This window comes from Callospermophilus lateralis, chromosome 3 (assembly GCF_048772815.1).
Source record: "Callospermophilus lateralis isolate mCalLat2 chromosome 3, mCalLat2.hap1, whole genome shotgun sequence".
NCBI classification, from domain to species: domain Eukaryota; kingdom Metazoa; phylum Chordata; class Mammalia; order Rodentia; family Sciuridae; genus Callospermophilus; species Callospermophilus lateralis.
In genome coordinates, this window is record NC_135307.1 from 188672587 (window position 1) to 188691825 (window position 19239).

The 19239-nt window shown below is 41.1% G+C and overlaps 1 protein-coding gene across 1 annotated transcript in view; it reads right to left on the reverse strand.

Moving 5' to 3' along the window:
* Nucleotides 1-19239, reverse strand: part of Dok5 (docking protein 5) — a 148566-nt gene that overhangs the window by 69015 nt on the left and 60312 nt on the right. Inside the window, exon 2 of the mRNA XM_076849156.1 lies at nucleotides 8668-8775. Coding sequence (XP_076705271.1) covers nucleotides 8668-8775 — 108 coding nt within the window. The remainder of the gene's footprint in view (nucleotides 1-8667; nucleotides 8776-19239) is intronic.

Sequence of the window (19239 nt, forward strand, 5' to 3'; positions counted from 1 at the left end):
TCTCCCAGAAATACTCCAAAATACTCCCAGAATACTCCGAAAGCCAAAGAAATTACCACTAAAAATTACTCATGAGCCACAGGCTCACCAACAGTATCCTGGGGAAACCTGAATTTATGGTCTCCTTAGACACAATATGTAATGAATTACACCATTTTTGCTTTGAATATATAATATACATGTGTATAAAAAGATGTTTCCAATTGTGTAGAAGAGAAAAAAGTACATATTAACCTATTAGTGTTTTTTGATGAAGTCAAGGACAGGACCCAATATCAGAGTTGTTTTTCATTGTGTTATTCACATTTCAGAAATGTTTAAATTTATTACAAGAAATATGTGTAGTTTTTATAATTTAAGAAAAAAACTATAAAGAGAAAAAAGAAGAAGAAATATGCATAGAAAATAATCTTTAATCAGCAAAGTTGATTTCTATCTTAACACAACTTTATGGGCAGTGACACTCTTGGCTAATATCAGTCTATAATTTTCCCCAGACCCAAAATTTATTTGATTACCATTTCACCAAAAGGAGAAAATCCATCCATTCCTTTGTGACATCATTTATAGAGATTTTCTGTGTGTACTTGGATTATATTCAAGTGTTTATGCATACACATACACACTCACACATGAAACCAGACAGTCTGACTCCTAGAGATACAGGTTACTAAAAATTCTTGTAAGAGAAAAGCATTTATAGCTAATGAGCTTCACAGGTAAAGACAGGCTTTTTGTCTGTTTTTTTTTTTTTTTTTTTTTTGTTATATGGAATATATGTTTCTTAAGAATATAACACATTGAGCAAACTAATAAATCAGTGATAAAGGAAACAGATTAAATTTCCCAAAATCCTCAAACATCTGAAATTCTTTCCAAAATGTAGGGCCAAGTAATCATCACTTATGATTTCCTTTCCCCAATGATTATGGGGAAGGAAAAAAATCATTTAAACTAGATGCTTGTTTTATCAGATTATAAACCAAAAATAACAGTTTTATGTAAGTTAAGTACTTTATTCAAAAAGACTTTAAATTTAATCTAAATTAAATTAAATAATCAGGTATAAACTTAGCAAAACATGTATAAGGGATAAGGGATGAAAATTACAAGATGCTGATGAGATAAACTATGGAATTCTCAAATCAATAGAAAATCATACCATGTCCATGGATGGACTCAACAGAGAAATATTTGTTTCTGAAAATTTGATCTAAAAATTTAATTCTTTCCAAAATCCCAACAAAGTTTTTTTGCAGATACAGATAAGCTTATTTAAGCATTTAAAAGAAGGCACAGGGGGGCTGAGGATGTGGCTCAAGCGGTAATGTGCTCACCTGGCATGCACGCAGTGCTGGGTTCGATCCTCAGCACCACATAAAAATAAAATAAAGATGTTGTGTCCACCGAAAACTGAAAAATAAATATTAAAAAATTCTCTCTCCCTCTCTCTCTTTAAAAAAAAGGCACAGGTACTAGAATAACTAAAACAACCTTGAAAATAAGAATACAAAGTGGAATGAATTGCTCTACTAAGTATCAAGAAATACAACAGAGCTACAATAATCAAAAGATTTTGATACTGGAAGGGAGATAGATAGAGTGACCCATGGAAAAGGAAAAAGATTTCACAAATAGATTTGTACAAACATGATTAAAGGATTTTTGACAGAAGTAAATAAGTAATTCCTTGAAGAAAGAGTATTTTTGCAAACTGTTGTACCAAAATAATTGGTCAATCATAGGCAAATAAGAATGAAATCCAACTTAATCTCACACCTTACAGAAAAATGAAACTCAAAATCCATCATGAACTCAAATGTAAATTTTAAATCTATCCAATTTTTAGAAATAGGTATGAAGTAAATAAATATTCAGGATGTAAAGTTAAACAAAGAGTTCTTGATCTCAAAAGCATGAATCATAAAAGTAAAAGTTACAATAGGACATCATCAAAATTTAAACTTTCTGGCCTGGCCAGCATGGTGGTGCACCCTGTAGTCACAGAAGCTTGGGAGGCTGAAGAAGGAGGATTTCCGGCTCAAAGCCCGAAATAATGCGGAGTTACAGAAGCAACCACCACCAGGAAATGGAACCCAAGGAGTGAAGACAATGGAATAGAATTAGTGGATGTGTATCAGTTCCCTAGGGCCACTGTAACAAGAAACCATGACCTGAGAGATTTTTGTCACTGTGATAAAATACTCAAGGAAAACAATTTAAAGGAGGAAAGAATTATTTGGGCTCAGTTTCAGAGGTTTCAGTCCATGGTGGGCTCCCTGGCTCTACTGTCTCTGGGCCTGGGGTGAGGTGGACCATCAGGGAGAACAAGCAATGCAAAGGAAGCTACCGCCTCAGAGCAGCCATCAGGGAACGGGGGTGAGATATGCCCTCTAGGCCACGCCTCCAGGGACCCTGCGATAATGCCACCAAGTTGTGAATCTCAATGGATTAACCTGCCAATGAGGTCCCAGCCCTCAGGTTCCAGTCCCTTCCTGAAGGCTCCTCCTCTGCACACTGCGAACCAAAGCTTCAACCCAGGAGCTTGTGGGGGACCCAAACCATGACACCGGGCCTCTTGAACAACAGGCATGTATTCTCTCACAGCTATGCAAACCAGAGTCCAGAACCAGGTGTGGGCAGGGCTGGCTCCTCCTGGAGGTTCTGAGGAGACTGTTCCATGCCTCTCTGTCCTGACTTCTGGTGGCACCTTGGGCTCATACACACATCGTCCCATCTCTGCCTGTCTCCAATGTCATTCTTCCTATGTCATGTGTCTTCTTAGAAGGACACCAGAAACTGAATCGGGGCCCACTCTATCCCTACAAAATGGTTTTAACTTGAAAACATCCGCAAAGGCCCTCTTAACAACAAAGTCACATCCAGAGGTCCTGGGAGTTGAGACCTGACTATGTCATTTGGGGAGTGTGACCGTTTAACCCACAACAGGAGGGGAGGGGCAAAATTAGCACACACCTTGCGTTACAAGCTCTTCAATCCCATTTGACTGTTTTAGACTTGTGCATTCTTGTAGAGATTTTTTTAAAGTTTAATCATCTATACAAATACCAAGGGGCTGTCTCCATTCTTAAATGGTGGCCTCCACAAGACAAAAACCATGTTCAAGCCAGATGGCAGAGAACCCGACATGTGATTTCCAGAGGCTTCTTGATTCTCATGCCAGCCTGAATACCCAGCTCTGGGGTTCCTTTCCAGTGACGTGCTGCTGTGCTATCCTCAATCCGTGGACTTTCCACTGTCGTCGACCAAGATGGCTGCCACCATTTTCCAATCAACAAGGAAGAAAAAGAGGTGAACAAGGACTGGTGTCTTTCTTCCCTGCTTATTCCCCGAGGCCAGGACTTAGTTTCACAGAACACACCTTTCAGCTTCAGGGTCTTTACTTTGAGTAGTCTTGAGTCCAATGAAGCATCAGATATACAATCGTCAGGAGGAACAGTGTAATGAAGACATCAGAACGGGCCAGGAAAAATCTGCCATCACTATAAATACAAGTCATTTCTTTCAGTGTGACTGGGACATTTATGCAAAATGGTCCTGGCAGATGAACTAACTCAGATTGGGTCAAGGAGGATCCAGGGGAGGTGAAGACACAGTGGAGATTTTGAGGGACTGATCAATGTTGCCACATGGACCAGGAAAGGAAAGGTACCCATAGCAGGAGAAGAGTGCCTGCAAACCTGTAGGTGGAGGGGATCTGGGAGGGGACAAGAGGGTGAATCACAGGCCACTCCTTAGCTTCCATCTTGAATGACAGAAGTGCTATGCAACGAGACAGGGAACCCTGGGAGAAATCAGGCTCAGTTAGGAAGCAGAGTTATCTCAGTTATGCACATGTTTCAGGAGGCTTTGGCACTGTGGAACACACCTGTACCTCCCTGACTAGCAAAAGCACTCAGATCATAAAGATGGAGGGTTTTTTAATATCATAGTTAACCTCCTGTCCTAGTACCTTAGAAATGGGAGCATGGGAGCATTTACTCTTTGGGAAAAGCATCAGTGTAAAGCTATAATTTCATTTACGAAGGTGTGGAGTCACATCCTCTTCCATAAGTAAAGGAAACTTCCAGAACCTGATCTACTGAGTCAATTCTTGTACAAGCAAGTGATGACTCCACAGTGGGTATTTGAGCATTGAAAGAAAATGCTGTGACGTATTTTAAGATATCTGAAAAGACATATTGCAGGCAGCCACATCAGAAGGGAATGTTTGATGAAGTAGGAACAGGAATCCCTAGTTGCTCACTGTTCAAACAATGGACCAAGTTGATAGTTCATAAAAGAGGTCAGGCACGAGAGCAGCATATTCCAGGCTGCTCTCCTTGGCATGCAAGTCGTCCGTTCCCTGGAACAAGTGATTAAAAAGAAAATCCATGGCCCAATCAGTTTGGGAAGCGCTGACTCAAAGTTACTCAGATTTTCATGGAACTTTTCAGTGCCCATGCGAGCTACAGTGGATTACAGATCTCAAAGATGGGGGGTGTAAATGTTGCAGTCCAAATCTCTGTGACCAAAAAGTTTGCTAAACACTGCAGTCTCTGTCACCACACTCAGGCACACCTTTGGGAAAACACTGTCGTACAGGACTTGGAATTGTCTTGTCCACCATAAGTTGGGTCATCCTGGCTCGGTACTGTGTGACAATGGAGAAGCAAATGTGGGACGTGTCTTGGGGATCAGCTTTACACAGAGAGAAGGAACTTGACAAAGATGCACAGGGACCAGTACCAAGGTTTCCCAAATCCTAGGCTGTCACAACTCCTGCCACACCATTTGCCTCAGTTTGGAAAGCAGATGGTCTTCCTTCCACTTAAGCTTGTGTCCCAATTGTTACTCACCCCCAAAAAAGTAAAACTATGCAAGGAAACTCCCGATCTCCTGGCTAGTGTGAGCAGCTTGTTTCCTGAATGAAAACAGGGAGTTAGAGTTTAACAAGAAGGTCAGGAACTATTTTTACAGTTGCTGGAGTTGTAATGTTGTTGCAATTATAGTTAATCAAATTCAGAGCCATCTGTGACAGCTCAGGGTGTCACACCATGCAGGAGGTAAAGAAATGCAAAGTGAATTGTTCTGTGTGTGCATTATTCATATATTTATCTCCCAATTTTGCATGGGAGTGCCCTCAGCTACCTTCTCAGTACAGGATACACCAAGTTTCAAAAATCCACAATTTCTTTTGTTAAAACTTCTTAAAAGAATCAGTTACACAAAATTTGCATTTTTTTAAAAAAAAGATAATATCTTTAACAATGAAATGTGCTTTCATGAATACTACATATTTCCCACAGGAGGGACTTGTCCATGCAAGCCAGGCCACCTCTATATAGATGGAGAGCATGATGTACATTTCCTCATTTGTTTTGGAAATTGCTTTGTTTATATTAGAACACAGTCTGAAGTCTGGTCACGGTGTGCTATTTATAACCTTGGTATTTTATGATCAAGATTCATAAATTACACAGTATTTAGATAAAAAATGCATATCTCAGAATTACTCCAGCTTTTTATATGCCCTCAAGAGATTAATACTAAATGCATCAGATTGGAAAGAGCACAGGAGAGTGAATCGACTACAGCAACTAATCAAGGGCTCCGAGGCTTAATGTAGATAATTCCTCTCCTTCCTAATGCTTTGAACTTTGGTTAATGATCATGACAGATGAAAGAGAGTGTAGCTTACCAAGTTCTCCAAAGATCTGCATACTAAATTCCAAAGCCGGCAGGTAGAAATCTGAGTGAGTTTGTCTCCAACCTCCTGTCACTCCTCACACATTCAAGGGAGACTTTTTCAATCCACTTTGGTTTTTCCATTGAACCTGTTCGCCCAACTCTTCCCAGCCCTGGCTTTTTCTACTCTCATTCATTAATGCATCCTGTCTCCTCTAAAGCAGAATTCCTTTTCCTATTTTCAGATGCCTCAACTACAGATTTCCTCTGGTAAACTAAATATATGCACACCAACATTTATACGTATTCCGTTTCCTTTATTGATAGTATTCATTGTTTCATTTTAGCCAGTACTTTAAAAAGTGTCTACTAGGTGTTAGATACTAGTAATTGATACTGATGCCCCCCCCCAGCAACACTCACACACACACAAGAAAATCTCTGTCCTTGTGGACCTTATTTCAGGTGGACAGTTAACATCTATGTGTGACTACAACAAAAAGTGCCAAGGAGAACAAAGAGCAGAGGTTGGAAGAGGAGTGAAGGTGGATTCTACTTTAAATAATGGGGTCAAGGAATGGCCTCACTCAGAGAGGAATGTGAGGAATGCCCTGAAGGAAGTAAGAGAGCAAGCAAGGTGGGTATGGGGGCAGGGGAGGAATTCCAAGAAAGAGGGAAAGCCAGGGTGAGAGTGTGCCTGTCATCTTCTCAGGAAAGCAGGCATCCCAGGTACCTGGAGCAGTCAAATGGGACTGCAGAAAGTGAGGGATGATGTTAAACTGACATCAGGAGCCAAATCCCATGATCCTAAAGGCCCTGAAAGGACCTGGCTCAGGGATTTGAGGTGGACAGTGTCATGATGGGATGTAGCACCTGGCAGGCCAGGAGTGAGGAGCCCAGTGGTGACAGCAGAGGTTGTTGGAGTGTTCAGTCTCCATGGGTTCTGAACACCAAGCCCGCACCAGGTACTGATGGACTAGATTGGAGGATTCCAGACATGGGTTCTGAACACCAAGCCCGCACCAGGTACTGATGGACTAGATTGGAGGATTCCAGACAGCCGTCCTCACTTCTCTTAGGTATGTCCAGAGAACACAGTCTGTCTAGCTAGGTTTCTGCACTCAGAAAGTTAGTACCGTGGGGACTGGGAAGAATGGGTTATGTTTGAGTGATATCAAAATCACTCCAAAGGGACATAAGGACATCAATGGCCATACCCTACAATCAGAGAGTACAAGGGCAGGATGCTGAATGTAAAGTTAGATACTGGCTGAGGTTCTCAAGAGAAGAGCTGAAGCCTAACTATAACTTCTGGCTACCTGATCTCCATCTTTTTCCAAAAAATGAACAGATACCTGCTTGGGCACTTGGAGTTCCACCCGAGGGCATGACTCTCAAGAAAAACTGCAACAAGGCATTCCCACAGCACCCTTCTACTTTGTTATTAGGTAGGATACTGGGCACCCATGAGATAAGTGGCATGTAACATATCTGGCTCCAAATGACTAGATACCAGTAATCTCCATTGTGACAGAAATGGACAGCTTGACTCAAGACTGCTTGGGAAGGTTCATTGGCTTCGTGGATCACTGCTCCTCAGTAATAGATGTGCAGTTCAGCAACTCCTTCCTGAGTGAAAATATCCAGCATATGGAAGATAAATGGTAGAGGAAATCTGGACTCATAACTTAGGTCCCTTCTTTTCTCACGAATGTGCAGATGAGCTCATAAAGCATAGCAAACTCTTTATTTCTCTAATTTGAGAAGCAGTAGAGGGCAACGGATGTAGCTCAATGGTAGAGCATCTGCCTGGGATGCATGAGGCCCTGAGTTCCATCCCCAGCATGAAGGGTGGCAGGGATATACAGCTACTGCTTTTCACATTGCATAAACAGAGGTTTCAGCGCACACGTTTTATCCGATGCTGTGTAGTCATTACTTCTAAAGAACTTGAGCAAAAGGGAAGCCTGTTCACATCTCCACCCAGCCAAGGCCTGAGTTAAGAGATCTACTGGCTTCACATAAAATTTTAAATGGCCAAAAAGCCTGTCCCAGTGAATTCTCACCAAATGAAGATGAAAGAGTCTTCAAAGTGGGAATCCAAAATCAAAAACATTTTATCAGAAAAATAACCACAGGTCCTCCATAGACAGGAGTAGTGTTTTCTCAATATGGGAATAATCAGTGCCCAGGAGAGCATTAACCAGACACTCTCACACATTTTCATGAAAGAGGAAATACACAGGCCACATGTTAACAAGGGCCTGAGAAATACTGCCTCGTAGCAGGGAAGACTTGCCGAATTTGTGAATCTGAACAGTAAGTAGATCTCATATTTGCCTTAGCACTCTGTTCCTCAATCATACATTTTAGTTAGTACTATTAGTAATAAAGTTTCACTAAGAAAACTACAAATCTGAATTAACTTTATAGTCATGAGACTTGGAGAAATATATTAATGGGGGGTCCTCTTTCCTATCATCTGTCTTTGCTCCTTCCCCGCCCTCCCCAAGTGAACAAGTGTCTCTTCTGCATCAGGCACTCTGTGAGACACAGGAGATCCACTCCCGGGAGGGGGGGGGTTGCTCTTAGGAGGAGGGTCTACTTAAGCAGAAAAATCACATAGCAACGTGGTCTTAGGAAGAAAACAACAACATAGAGTAGAAGACCACAAGAGCACAAGAGCCACTTTACATGAGTCAATTATTTTAAACAATTAGCAAATAAACGTTATTATAGGAATGGTTTGTCCATGTCAAAAGTACTAGTAAAGGGCTGGGGACATTGCTCAGTTGGTAGAGTGCTTGCCTTGCACGCACAAGACCCTGGATTCAATTCCCAGCACCACAAAAAAAAAAAAAAAAAAAAAAATCACTATTAGGATCTTCGTTAAATAGTTTAGATGAGTTTTCAGACTCAATCAATTCAAGTTGCCTCCTTGAAAACAGATTTCTCTGAAGCTGCAGCAACAAGTCTTACCTTATGATAACACCTAAAATATGCAGCACGTTCATCGGAAAACTTCTCCAGTCTTTTTGGACCCTTGCTTGAAGCTTTCTTGAACACTAACCAGCATCGTTGATAAATCTGGAAGAAAAGACAAAGACTGAGCTGGACATCTCCAATGACTCAGCTGCTACCATCATTTGCACTTCTTTTCTTTCTTTCTTTCTTTCTTTCTTTCTTTCTTTCTTTCTTTCTTTCTTTCTTTCTTTCTTTTTTTTTTTTAATGTTTTCACCTGTGAAATAGCCACAAGCCAGAAATTTGAGGTTGCTTTGGGAAAATAAACATTTAAGAACCTATATTATTTCCACAATGGAAAACTATTACTGAAAACAGTTACTGAAATCAAAAGAAAATCATTATTTGAAAGCAAGTTTCTGGGCCAGCAAACAATTGGTTAATCAACACCAACCAGATTCATGCTTAGGAAATTTGGTCAATGCTGAAGGGCTACAAACTAAGGCTGCAGCTCAGATTTTTAAAGGCTATTTGACAAAGACCTTAAATGAATAAGATTTAGACCAGAGGTGGTATGCACTATAACACCAACACTTCAGAGGCTGAGGCAGGAGAATTCCAAGTTCAAGGCCAATGTGGGCTACTTAGGAGACCTTGTCTCAAGATTTTAAAAACAGGGCTGGGGATGTGGCTCAGTGGATGAACACCCTGGGTTCAATCCCCAGTATTAAATAAATACATATGGAAGGGGATTTATCCTAGGCAAAGTTACATAGTGTACAAAAGAGAAATTCCATATTCTAGTGCAGGTGCGTGACAACTGTTCAGTCATCATGACGATCTTTGACTATCTTCAAAGCAACACGTGTGGTTTTGTAATTTATACCTATAAATAAACTGCATGAACTATAACGTTTAAGAACCTCTAAAATGAAACAGAACAAAATCTATGTCAAACATTTGGTCATTCAAACCAAAATCAAGTCAATTTAAAATACTTTTTACAAGTCTTGCTGGGGCGGTGGGGGGAGTTCTTCTTTGTTAGTATTTGTCTGCAAGGCTTAATATTTTCCAGTTTACTCTTCTGTCCCACTAATTATCATATTTGGTATGGTAAAAAGAAAGTGGATCCACTCTTCTCTGAAGTTTGATTCTGAATCCCGAGGCTTAACAATGTGTCTGATACCACTAAACAGAAGCTAAAATGTTAGCAGTTGTTTATAATGATGAGAAATAGAAACTACTCAATCTTCAACAATAAGGAGTCACAAAGTAAATCATAATACTTCTGTAATATACAATAGAATGTATGTTATTCATCCATAGGGTAACCTAGGTAGTTATTATATACAGTAAATATGGTACACAGAAATATAGTAAATAGTGGTATATATTATGATATGCAATACATGATATATATTTCACATCTATAAGATAACTTAGATAGTCATCATAGAAAAGCCATAATAATGCAGAGAGTATATATAATATGTATTCAGTAAATTACACTACAGGTATAATAATGCGAGGGTGGCCTTAGGCCTGAAAACTGCAGTCTCACCAGGCACACCTAACAGAGCCCTCCAGTATGGCCTCAGACATGAACAAGTCCTTTCCCCCCACCCTGAGAGAGTGAAGCCTCTGGCAGGCTGACCTCGCCTGATAAGAGGGAAAGGTGAGAAGATCAAGGTGGAGACCACCAGACCAGATGTTTCTGACCCCAGGGTAAATGATGTCATGGAGATCATTGTAGCTGATAAGGATTGAAAAGGGGATCAAAAGCCCCCAAATTTAGTATAAATAATAGAGCTAATGAACAGGGATTCAGCCAGCCGAAACAAGGATGCATTCGAGCTGGAGAGCCTGATGAGGACCTGGACTGACATCCCATCACTTGTCATCATTTCCTGATCCTCTGCATGATCCTCACTACTCTCAAACTCTACTGCCCCGGTGAGAGCTGCAACTTCTCCCTACGATTCTCTCCTCAACCGGTTGTCCACTCAACGCCAGGAGAAGCCTGCCTGGGTTCCAGACCTGATCACAGCGGTCTGAGTGAGTGTGCATCTGCTGGATGTAAAGCCTAAGGCTTGAGACTTTTGAACCTAGCATGCAAAGGGAATGTCTGACATTAGTCTGTCATGATTAAGTGTGTTTTCAGTGCTTAGAATTAATTAATCTAGAATTGCTTGCTATGAACTGATTGTGTCTATTGCAGTGCCTAGCATTAAGGATTGTTGTTTTCCTGAATAAGAACCTATAGAGTGAAATTGTATTGAGTGATTTGAGTGAATAAAGCATTGAAAAGGGCAGAAGCACGTGGACATTCTTTATTTCTCCCCCTTGACTACATACGTCGCAATTTTGTCCCCTCTTGACAAATGCATATGTTATCCAGCAACAGAATAACATAGGCAGCTCACCTGAAACAAGTTCCAGAAGGAATTTCTAATGACATGACAGAGTTCATAATATGCCATGGGGAAAGCAGAATACAAAACTTTATTTACACCATGATCTCCACTATACTCAAATGTATGAAAAAAGACAAAACATACACCAATGTTAACAATGTTTTCTCTGGGTCATGAGAATAGGTTTGGGGTTTTGTTTGTTAGTTTTTGTTTGGTTTAATAAAAGTTAATGCTGTAATTAAATAGAAGAGAATTCTGTTATTTCTTAAATACCCAGAGGTAAGAGTGTAATTAACGTCAATTCTATTAGCTTTCATCCTGCAGAGCTACTGAATCCACCCAGGGATATTAAAACATAGGCTAAGGTGGAAAAGCAGCTGAGTGAGGAAGAATAACCTTTCACCAAATGGTGCAAGAGCCGTGCACACCCACAGGAGAAGCGAGGGCCAGACAAACCCACCTTGACTGGAACACTCAAAGGCTCCTTATGCAAAAAGTAACTGAAAACGGTCTTAAATATAAAATAAAAGTACAGACATTTTTAGGAAAAAGAAATGCTGGAAGAAGAATACTTCGACTCGATGTCAGAACCATCCCCCAAAGAAGTCTTGCTAAAATGGACCTCATGAAAATTAAAAACTCGAATATGGAAGACCCCTTTACAAGGATGAAAACACAAAGCCAGAGACTGGGAGAAAATATTTGCAAGCCAGATGTGACCCAGGAGGTCACATTATTTATGGAGTAGATAAATAACTCTTAAATCTCAACATTAAAAAATTAAAACAGGGGGCTGGGGATGTGGCTCAAGCGGTAGCGCGCTCGCCTGGCATGCGTGCGGCCCGGGTTCGATCCTCAGCACCACATACAAACAAAGATGTTGTGCCTGCCGAAAAACTAAAAAAATAAATATTAAAAACTTCTCTCTCACTCTCTCTCTCTCCACTCTCTCTTTAAAAAAAAAAAAATTAAAACAGGATAAATCCAAATGATCAAAAGCCATGAAAAGACATTTCATCAAAGAGGATACAAAGAATCCCAAAGCACATGCAAGATGTCCAACGTCACCACCAATGGGGAAGCGTAAACGGAAACTCCATGAGGTATCACTGTACAACTGTCAGATCGGCTGAAATGACGACAACAATGGCCCTGCCACCAAATACTGAGAAGGATGTGGAGAAAATGGATCACCCATACACTGTGGGTGGGAACGTAAAATGGTGCTATTCTCTGAAAAAAAAGTGGCATTTTCTTGAAAAGAACCACACAAGCCACAGATGACCAGCAGCTGCACTCAGGAACTGAAAACACAGAAATCCCAATTGTAGCCTTCCAAAGCATCTGCATGTGAGCGTCCACAGCAGCCTTATTTATAACAAAACCCAGTAACAGCCCATATGCCCTTCAACGGGTGAATGGTTCAATGGTAGAGCCATACCTTGAAATGCTGCTTAACAGTAAAATACATGAGCAACTGACAGATGCAACAACTGGAATGGTTCTCCAGAGACCTTCACCGAGGGGGGAAGACAAAAAGTAAACCCAGTGGATTACAGATTTTGCAAGGCTGAGATGGAACCCAAGGCCTTGTGCCTGCTAGGCTACCCTCCAAGGCCTATCCATCATCCTTACAAAATTATAGACATGGGAGACAGATCCATGGTTGTTGAAGGCCATAGATGGGGCCTGTGAAGAGAAGTAGATATGGCTCTGAAGGGTCAACCTGTGGGACCGTCATGGTGAGCAACTTATATATCTTGAGTGTGTCAACATCAATCCTGTTTGTGGTATTGTACTGTTATTTATGGAAGACGTTACTACCAGAGAAACTGGGTCAAGGGTACCAGATCATTGTGTAGTATTTGTTATCACTAAACGTAATCTACAATTATCTCAGAGTAAAATGTTGAATGAAACTTTTAAAGTGAAAAGATGCAGAGATATTTAACTGTACTTTAGCCTAATCTATTAACCATCCTCCATACTCTTCTCGGATCCTGGTTGTTTTATCATCAGATCACAGTCTAATTAACCACCAGACTAAGTAACTTGAAGAAGGCAAGTTATGAGAGCCATTGTTAAGAGTTCAAACAGAAAGCCCTCATTGGGGTGGAGACCCAGCTACAAACATTTGCATCTCCAGTGCCAGAGTCAGCAAAGAGTCTAATCAACACCCCACTTACCTCTGAGGAACACGAGACAATGGCTCTCTGGATGGTGGGCCACCACCAAAGGATAGAATTAAGCAGGACTGACTGTCACCCTGCTTGTTCAAATAAAGGGTGTGGGAAATGACCTTCTCACTAAGATTCCATGATTGGCAACCTCTTTTGAATCTGCCCCTGAGAATAGATTTAGAAACCTGGAACATTCTAAAGGTATGCAAAAATATGCCCACCTTAAAAAAAATATTTTCTCTAAAAAAGTTATTTTCAATTTCCTAATTATGTCTCAATATTCAAGCCAAATTTTTAATGAGAACATTTCTGACTTTAAAAAAAAAAAATTGTTCATTTTCTCCTCAGTTGGATCAGGATTTGCCTGGCTTCTTTCCAAAGGCTGAAGATTCCTCAACTTCAGCACGTCTACCTTTGATCCATCTGTTTTAAGTTTGGAGGAACTTCTGCTTCTCACATTTTGTTTTTCTTTTGTTTTATTAAGCAGCAGGGACAAAAGTGCAATGTTACAGTCAAATAAGAACAAAAATATCATCACATCCTTTCACATACAGCCTGGCTGGAAAGTCACCGTGGAAGGAATTAGAACATGTCAGTTCATTGGCAGGACGATGATAAGGAACACTCATGTTTGGTTTATGAAAAGGTGGCTCAAGTTGTCAAACCACAACACACAAGCACACGGCAGTGAAGGAGTCTGCAGAGGGGCCGAGAGTGGCTTCTGCCATCAAGATTCCACCTTGGTGCTGTCAGCCATCACATACTGGTGACTCTGAGTGTGGCCCAGTGTCACTCAAGATAACTGATAACTCTGCAGCTCTCTAGTGCTGAGCCAAGATCTACCAACTCAGAAGCTCAACTTGGGGTAAGGCCAGACAAATTTGTCTTCAACTCGTTCTCTAAGCATTTTATTTTTAATTTACAAGCCAGCACCATAAATATTCATAAAGTACCTTCAGACAATGCTGTCTCTCTCTCTCTCTTTCTCTCTCTCAACTGGTGACAAGGAATTCTCCAGCAAGTGTTTCAAGATGAGGCCCGCTGAGACCAGGATTTCCAACAAGGGTTCCAACAAGGGGCACATGGAGGTGTTTGAAATAGAGCAGTGTGAGATGCCATCTCAAGTTTGAGAAACAGGCACTTAAGGCGAATGCAGTCTTTTGTGCTAAAGTCACATTTTCGACTGCTGCCAACACTCCGGCCTAGGAAGCCTGGGAATGTCACCTCCCGGCCGAATCCTAAAAACTCTGGTATTGCTTAGAGGACTCACCAATCATGGAAACATGCACAGACTAGCTGGATGAACAGACTTTGTTTCAAAGGATGACAATTTGGAAACAATCCCATCCTATCTGATTTAACAGTTCAAAACAGATTTTTCAATAAATTCATTTTAACTTTCTTCTTCCTATTTAACAAATCTACATCAATATTATTATTTAGTTAACATTTTCAACTGACTTTTTAACTAACAGATGTTTTCACTTATAAGAACCTTTTACCTATCCTATTATGAACTGGCCATAATACACCATTGGAGAACTCAATGGCAGAAAATTTTTCATGTAGAGATATCTCAGATATTGAAATTTGGGACCAGAGAAACTTTATGTAGTAGAGGGCTGTCCCATGCTATGTAAGGTATTTAGCAGCCTCTCTGCTAAATGCCATAGTAACACCATCTCTGACCCCACTAAACAACTAAAACTGTTTTCAGACATTGCCAAATAGCTCCTTCTGGGGGGCAAAATCAGAGCCATAGCTTTAGATATGTGCATTCAGATCTGAGGCTTCATACTTGGGGAACATGAGGCTCTGTGAATATCTTCAAAGTTGTGATTAGGACAAGTCAGTCTACACAAGCCACTGCCAAAGCTCACACAGAGAAGCATGCCACCCAGTTCCAACACCCTGCGTGGGCAAGCAGCAGAGTTAGTGGTACATGAAAATCTCATTCAGTGTGGATTTTGCTGTTAGTGATGGTAAATTATTATATTTAATTTTCAGCCTTAAATTCTCACTAATCCAAATATAATTTGCTTTGCTTCCATTTTTTGTTCCTGTCTCTAAAGTTTGATATTCTTGCTGGGGATGGTGACACAGTCCTGTAATCCCAGTGAGTCAGGAGGCTGAGGCAGGAAGATTGCAAGCATGAGGCCAGCCTCCGCAACTTTGCCAGACTCCTCTGTGACCTTTGATGAACATAAAAACCTGTTTGATTAAAGCATACTTGCTTTAATCCCCAGAATGATTTTAAAAAAGGAAAAAAAAAAACCCTCAATATCCATTAATGATTGCTTAGTCCTGGTTTAAAATATCTAACATTATCACTGGTTTCTTTTTTTCTACCAAAGAATATTCTGGCAGGTTCACCAAGATTTCTACTGCCAAGGAGCAGCTGAAACAATGAAGAGTATGCCTAGCATTCGTAATATTATTAGCGGTCCATCACAATGTCACAAACAGTCCAGTTATACTTCTGCAGGATGCACAGTTACAAAGATAAATAGAAAGCAAATTTGAGTCACAAAATTCTGCTAAAAGAAAACAGTATACTCTCTCCACGTGAGCAGGAGAAAAGAGGAAAATCTGGGTGAAGATTGACCTTTGGTCTTTACTAAGGTCTACTCAAGTGTCAGCAAACTATATGAAGGGCCAGGTAAGAAATACTTCTGTCTTCAAGAGCACTGAGGTCTTCACTGCAGCCACCCAACTCCTGGGACACAGCTTGAAAGTGGCCACAGGACATATGTAAATGAACGAGTGCAGCTATCTTCCAATAAAACTGTATTTACAAAATTAAGCAGTGGGCCATGGTTTCTAACTGCGGGTCTGTGGAAGAATTTCTGAATGGTATGTATTTTCAACATAAAAATGCTTCACAAGTTATGTCCTGGGGGGACCAGGAGCAAACCAGGAGCATCATGTGAGAACCCCATATATTCCACATCTCCCCACAAGCCAAAATTTTACTTCAATAAAACTGAATTTAAGTGTTGACCTGAGGCTTTCCCACGCCCTGCCACCAAATGTTGAGTCTCCTTGTGGACCACAGGGGAATCACTGTGCTACCGTTAATGGGGTGGCCTCTGAAGAACATGTTCTCATGGAGACCTGGGCATCCCAGATCTAGTCGTGGGACACAGCTCATGCTATGAGATCAGAGCACACACTGAGGGAAAGGTAGGTACAACTGTCTTCCAATTCACAGCACTCCTTTCTGTCTTCACGTGAACTTTCTCACCTCCAAGCATTCTCCCCAAGCTCTAAAAATTCATCCTCAGCCACAGAATGCTGACCTAGCATCTTTCTCATATTCCAGACTCATGTTCTTCAACTCTCCAAAGCAAATCAACATGTTAGTACCAGTGATTGGCACCAGCTGAATGTTTTCTCTCTGCTGCAGAATGCTGAGCCCTGTGTGTGCTAGTCCTGTCTCTATTTTACAGATGAGAAAGTTTTAGCAATAGTAAGGTTAAACATCTTACTGAGGGTTCACAAGCTCACTGAAACAAGCAAGCCAGGAGTCCCATTTTGGTTTGCTTGATTCTGAAAAACAAGCTCTTAACCATTACTCCAGGATTTTTCCAGAAAAGTTAAAATCCCAGGGTTGCATCCTGAGGGTCGAGCCATCTGTGAGAAGTTTATTTTCATGCTTATCGTAATCTAAAGAGAGACATCTCGTTGTGGCCATATGCTCTTTCATCTGGACGACTACTTTATAGCTAATCTATTTCAGTGTGGCATTTGCATTTGTGATTTTAAGATGGCTGGCACCAAGTGTTCACCTACAGTAATCGTTTTTGAGGGAGATTCTGAAATTGGGGTCTTAGACCTTGAACCAAGACTCCAAGTTCTACTGGGAATTTGTAAGAAGCATTTTCCCCTTAAGTAAAAACATATTCAATATCCTTGACAGAAATGTAAAAGCCCAAGGATTATTAACAACATTAGAAGTATCTCATGCCATGTTTCTGCTCTTCTTGGCTTCTTGTGCCTTTGTAACTATTAGTCTGGTGGGTTTCCTTAGAATATTCTGGCAGGTTCACTAAGATTTCTACTGCCAAGGAGCAGCTGAAACAATGAAGAGTATGCCTAGCATTTGTAATATTATTAGCAGTCCATCTAATAATAGTGGTGACCCTTTACTGAGCACAACCTTTCCAGAGAATTTTGTGCACACTTCTTGATACAGGGGCAGCAAACTAGCATCCAGGCTGATAGACTGACTCCTTGCCCACCACCTAGAGCTTCCAGTCCTGCTCCAGGAGCACCTGTTCCTCCCCTCTGGCTCCTGCTGCCCTCCAGGACTCATGCTGCCCTCTTTTCCCTTTGGGGCTATGAAATGCCATAGTCCAAGGACTCCCCAGTAGCCCCAGAAAGCAGTGTTGGTTGATAACGTCCTGAGGTCAAGGCAGGTCTTCACCAAAGAGAGACAGGAAATAGGAGTGAGCCCAGCACGAATTTCCTCCTCATTCTGTCTGCCATTTGTTGAGAGCCACAGCCGAAGGGGCCCCAGCAAACTTCCAGCTGCCAGCAAACTTCCAGCTGCCAGCAAACTTTTAGCTGCCAGCAAACTTTTAGCTGCCAGCTGATTGGCTCCTCTGCAGTGATGCTCATTGGACTGTTTCCCCGCCTTTTCAGACCATGGAGCTGCTCATTGGGGGACTTTTTTTGGCTCCGCCCATGCGACCCAGCCAATCGGCCTCAAGAGCAGGAGGAGTGGGGGAGGTTGAGAGGCTGTGGGAAGCCAGTGGTGGCAGTTGGGCTCTGAAGGTTTTCCTGAGGAGCTGTTTTGTTTGGTGTGTGTGGTTCTAAAAATAAAGTTCGTTTCTTTTGACAAGTGGCTCCTGAATTGTGCCCAGCCAGACTGCGGCAGCCATTGACTGCAAAATTCTGCATCTATGGCATAAGAGACCAAGATGTTGAAGGCCTCTGAAGGATCCTGCTGTGGCAGGATGTGAGAGGCTGGTACGTGAAGAGAACAATGAGAGGGAGCTCTCTGACATCTCTGAGCCCTAACTGGTAGGCTGCTGCCAAACCTACTTTCCAAAACAACGAGTTAGGTCAGAATCATGTACTTTATAAAGGAAAAAGGAAAATCTTCTAATGAGTGAACAGCATGCTCATGCCTATCATCCTATGTACCTTTCATTTGTAAGGGAAGAAATGCTAATTTGGAGAAGAACACCCTGTGGATAGCAAGGTGCATTTTAAATTCACTGCAAAGAAAAATACTAGCAAAAAAAATTGTATAATTAATCATAAAATAAAATATGTACACAGAGGATTAAAAATACTTAGGAAGTATCCACAGGCAATCACTTAGCCATGGTGACCCTTTACTGAGCACAACCTTTCCAGAGAATTTTGTGCACACTTCTACTCAAAAATACTCTTTCCAGGAAATCCTCCCTGAGAAAATAATATGGAAATATGTGGGAAGAGGGTTCTGTGGAGTAATGACTGGAAATTCTCTAAATGTTCCAGAGGATGGATATCTTCAATTAATTATGGCATGTCAGTAAACTGGAAATGGCCATCATTAAAAAATGATGTTGCAAAATAATATTTGTAGCATAGAAAATGCTATTACCAAATTATTATCAAGTATAAAAAGGACATTTTCCCTGCATTTTAATACGTTTCTCCTCTAACACACACACACACACACACACACACACACACACGGAATTTTAGAGAAAAATCTGTGCTTCATTGGAAAGCTATGGATTCTCTGGCCTAATCCTTCCCAGCATTACCTGCTTCTGATTCTGTTGAAGCTATTCATTCTATAGTTCCATAAATGGTAGATAACTGATAACAATGCAAAATAATTCCCATCAATAAAGATGCAAATTATGTCCCATTCAGACAGGTTTGATTGACTTCCTCACATCCCACTGCCCATGAAGCTGGATCCGCCTCCTTTTAAACTCTCATTCACTGTCTGGCTACACACATGCATGAGTCCTTTAGAGTACGCTGTGAGCTG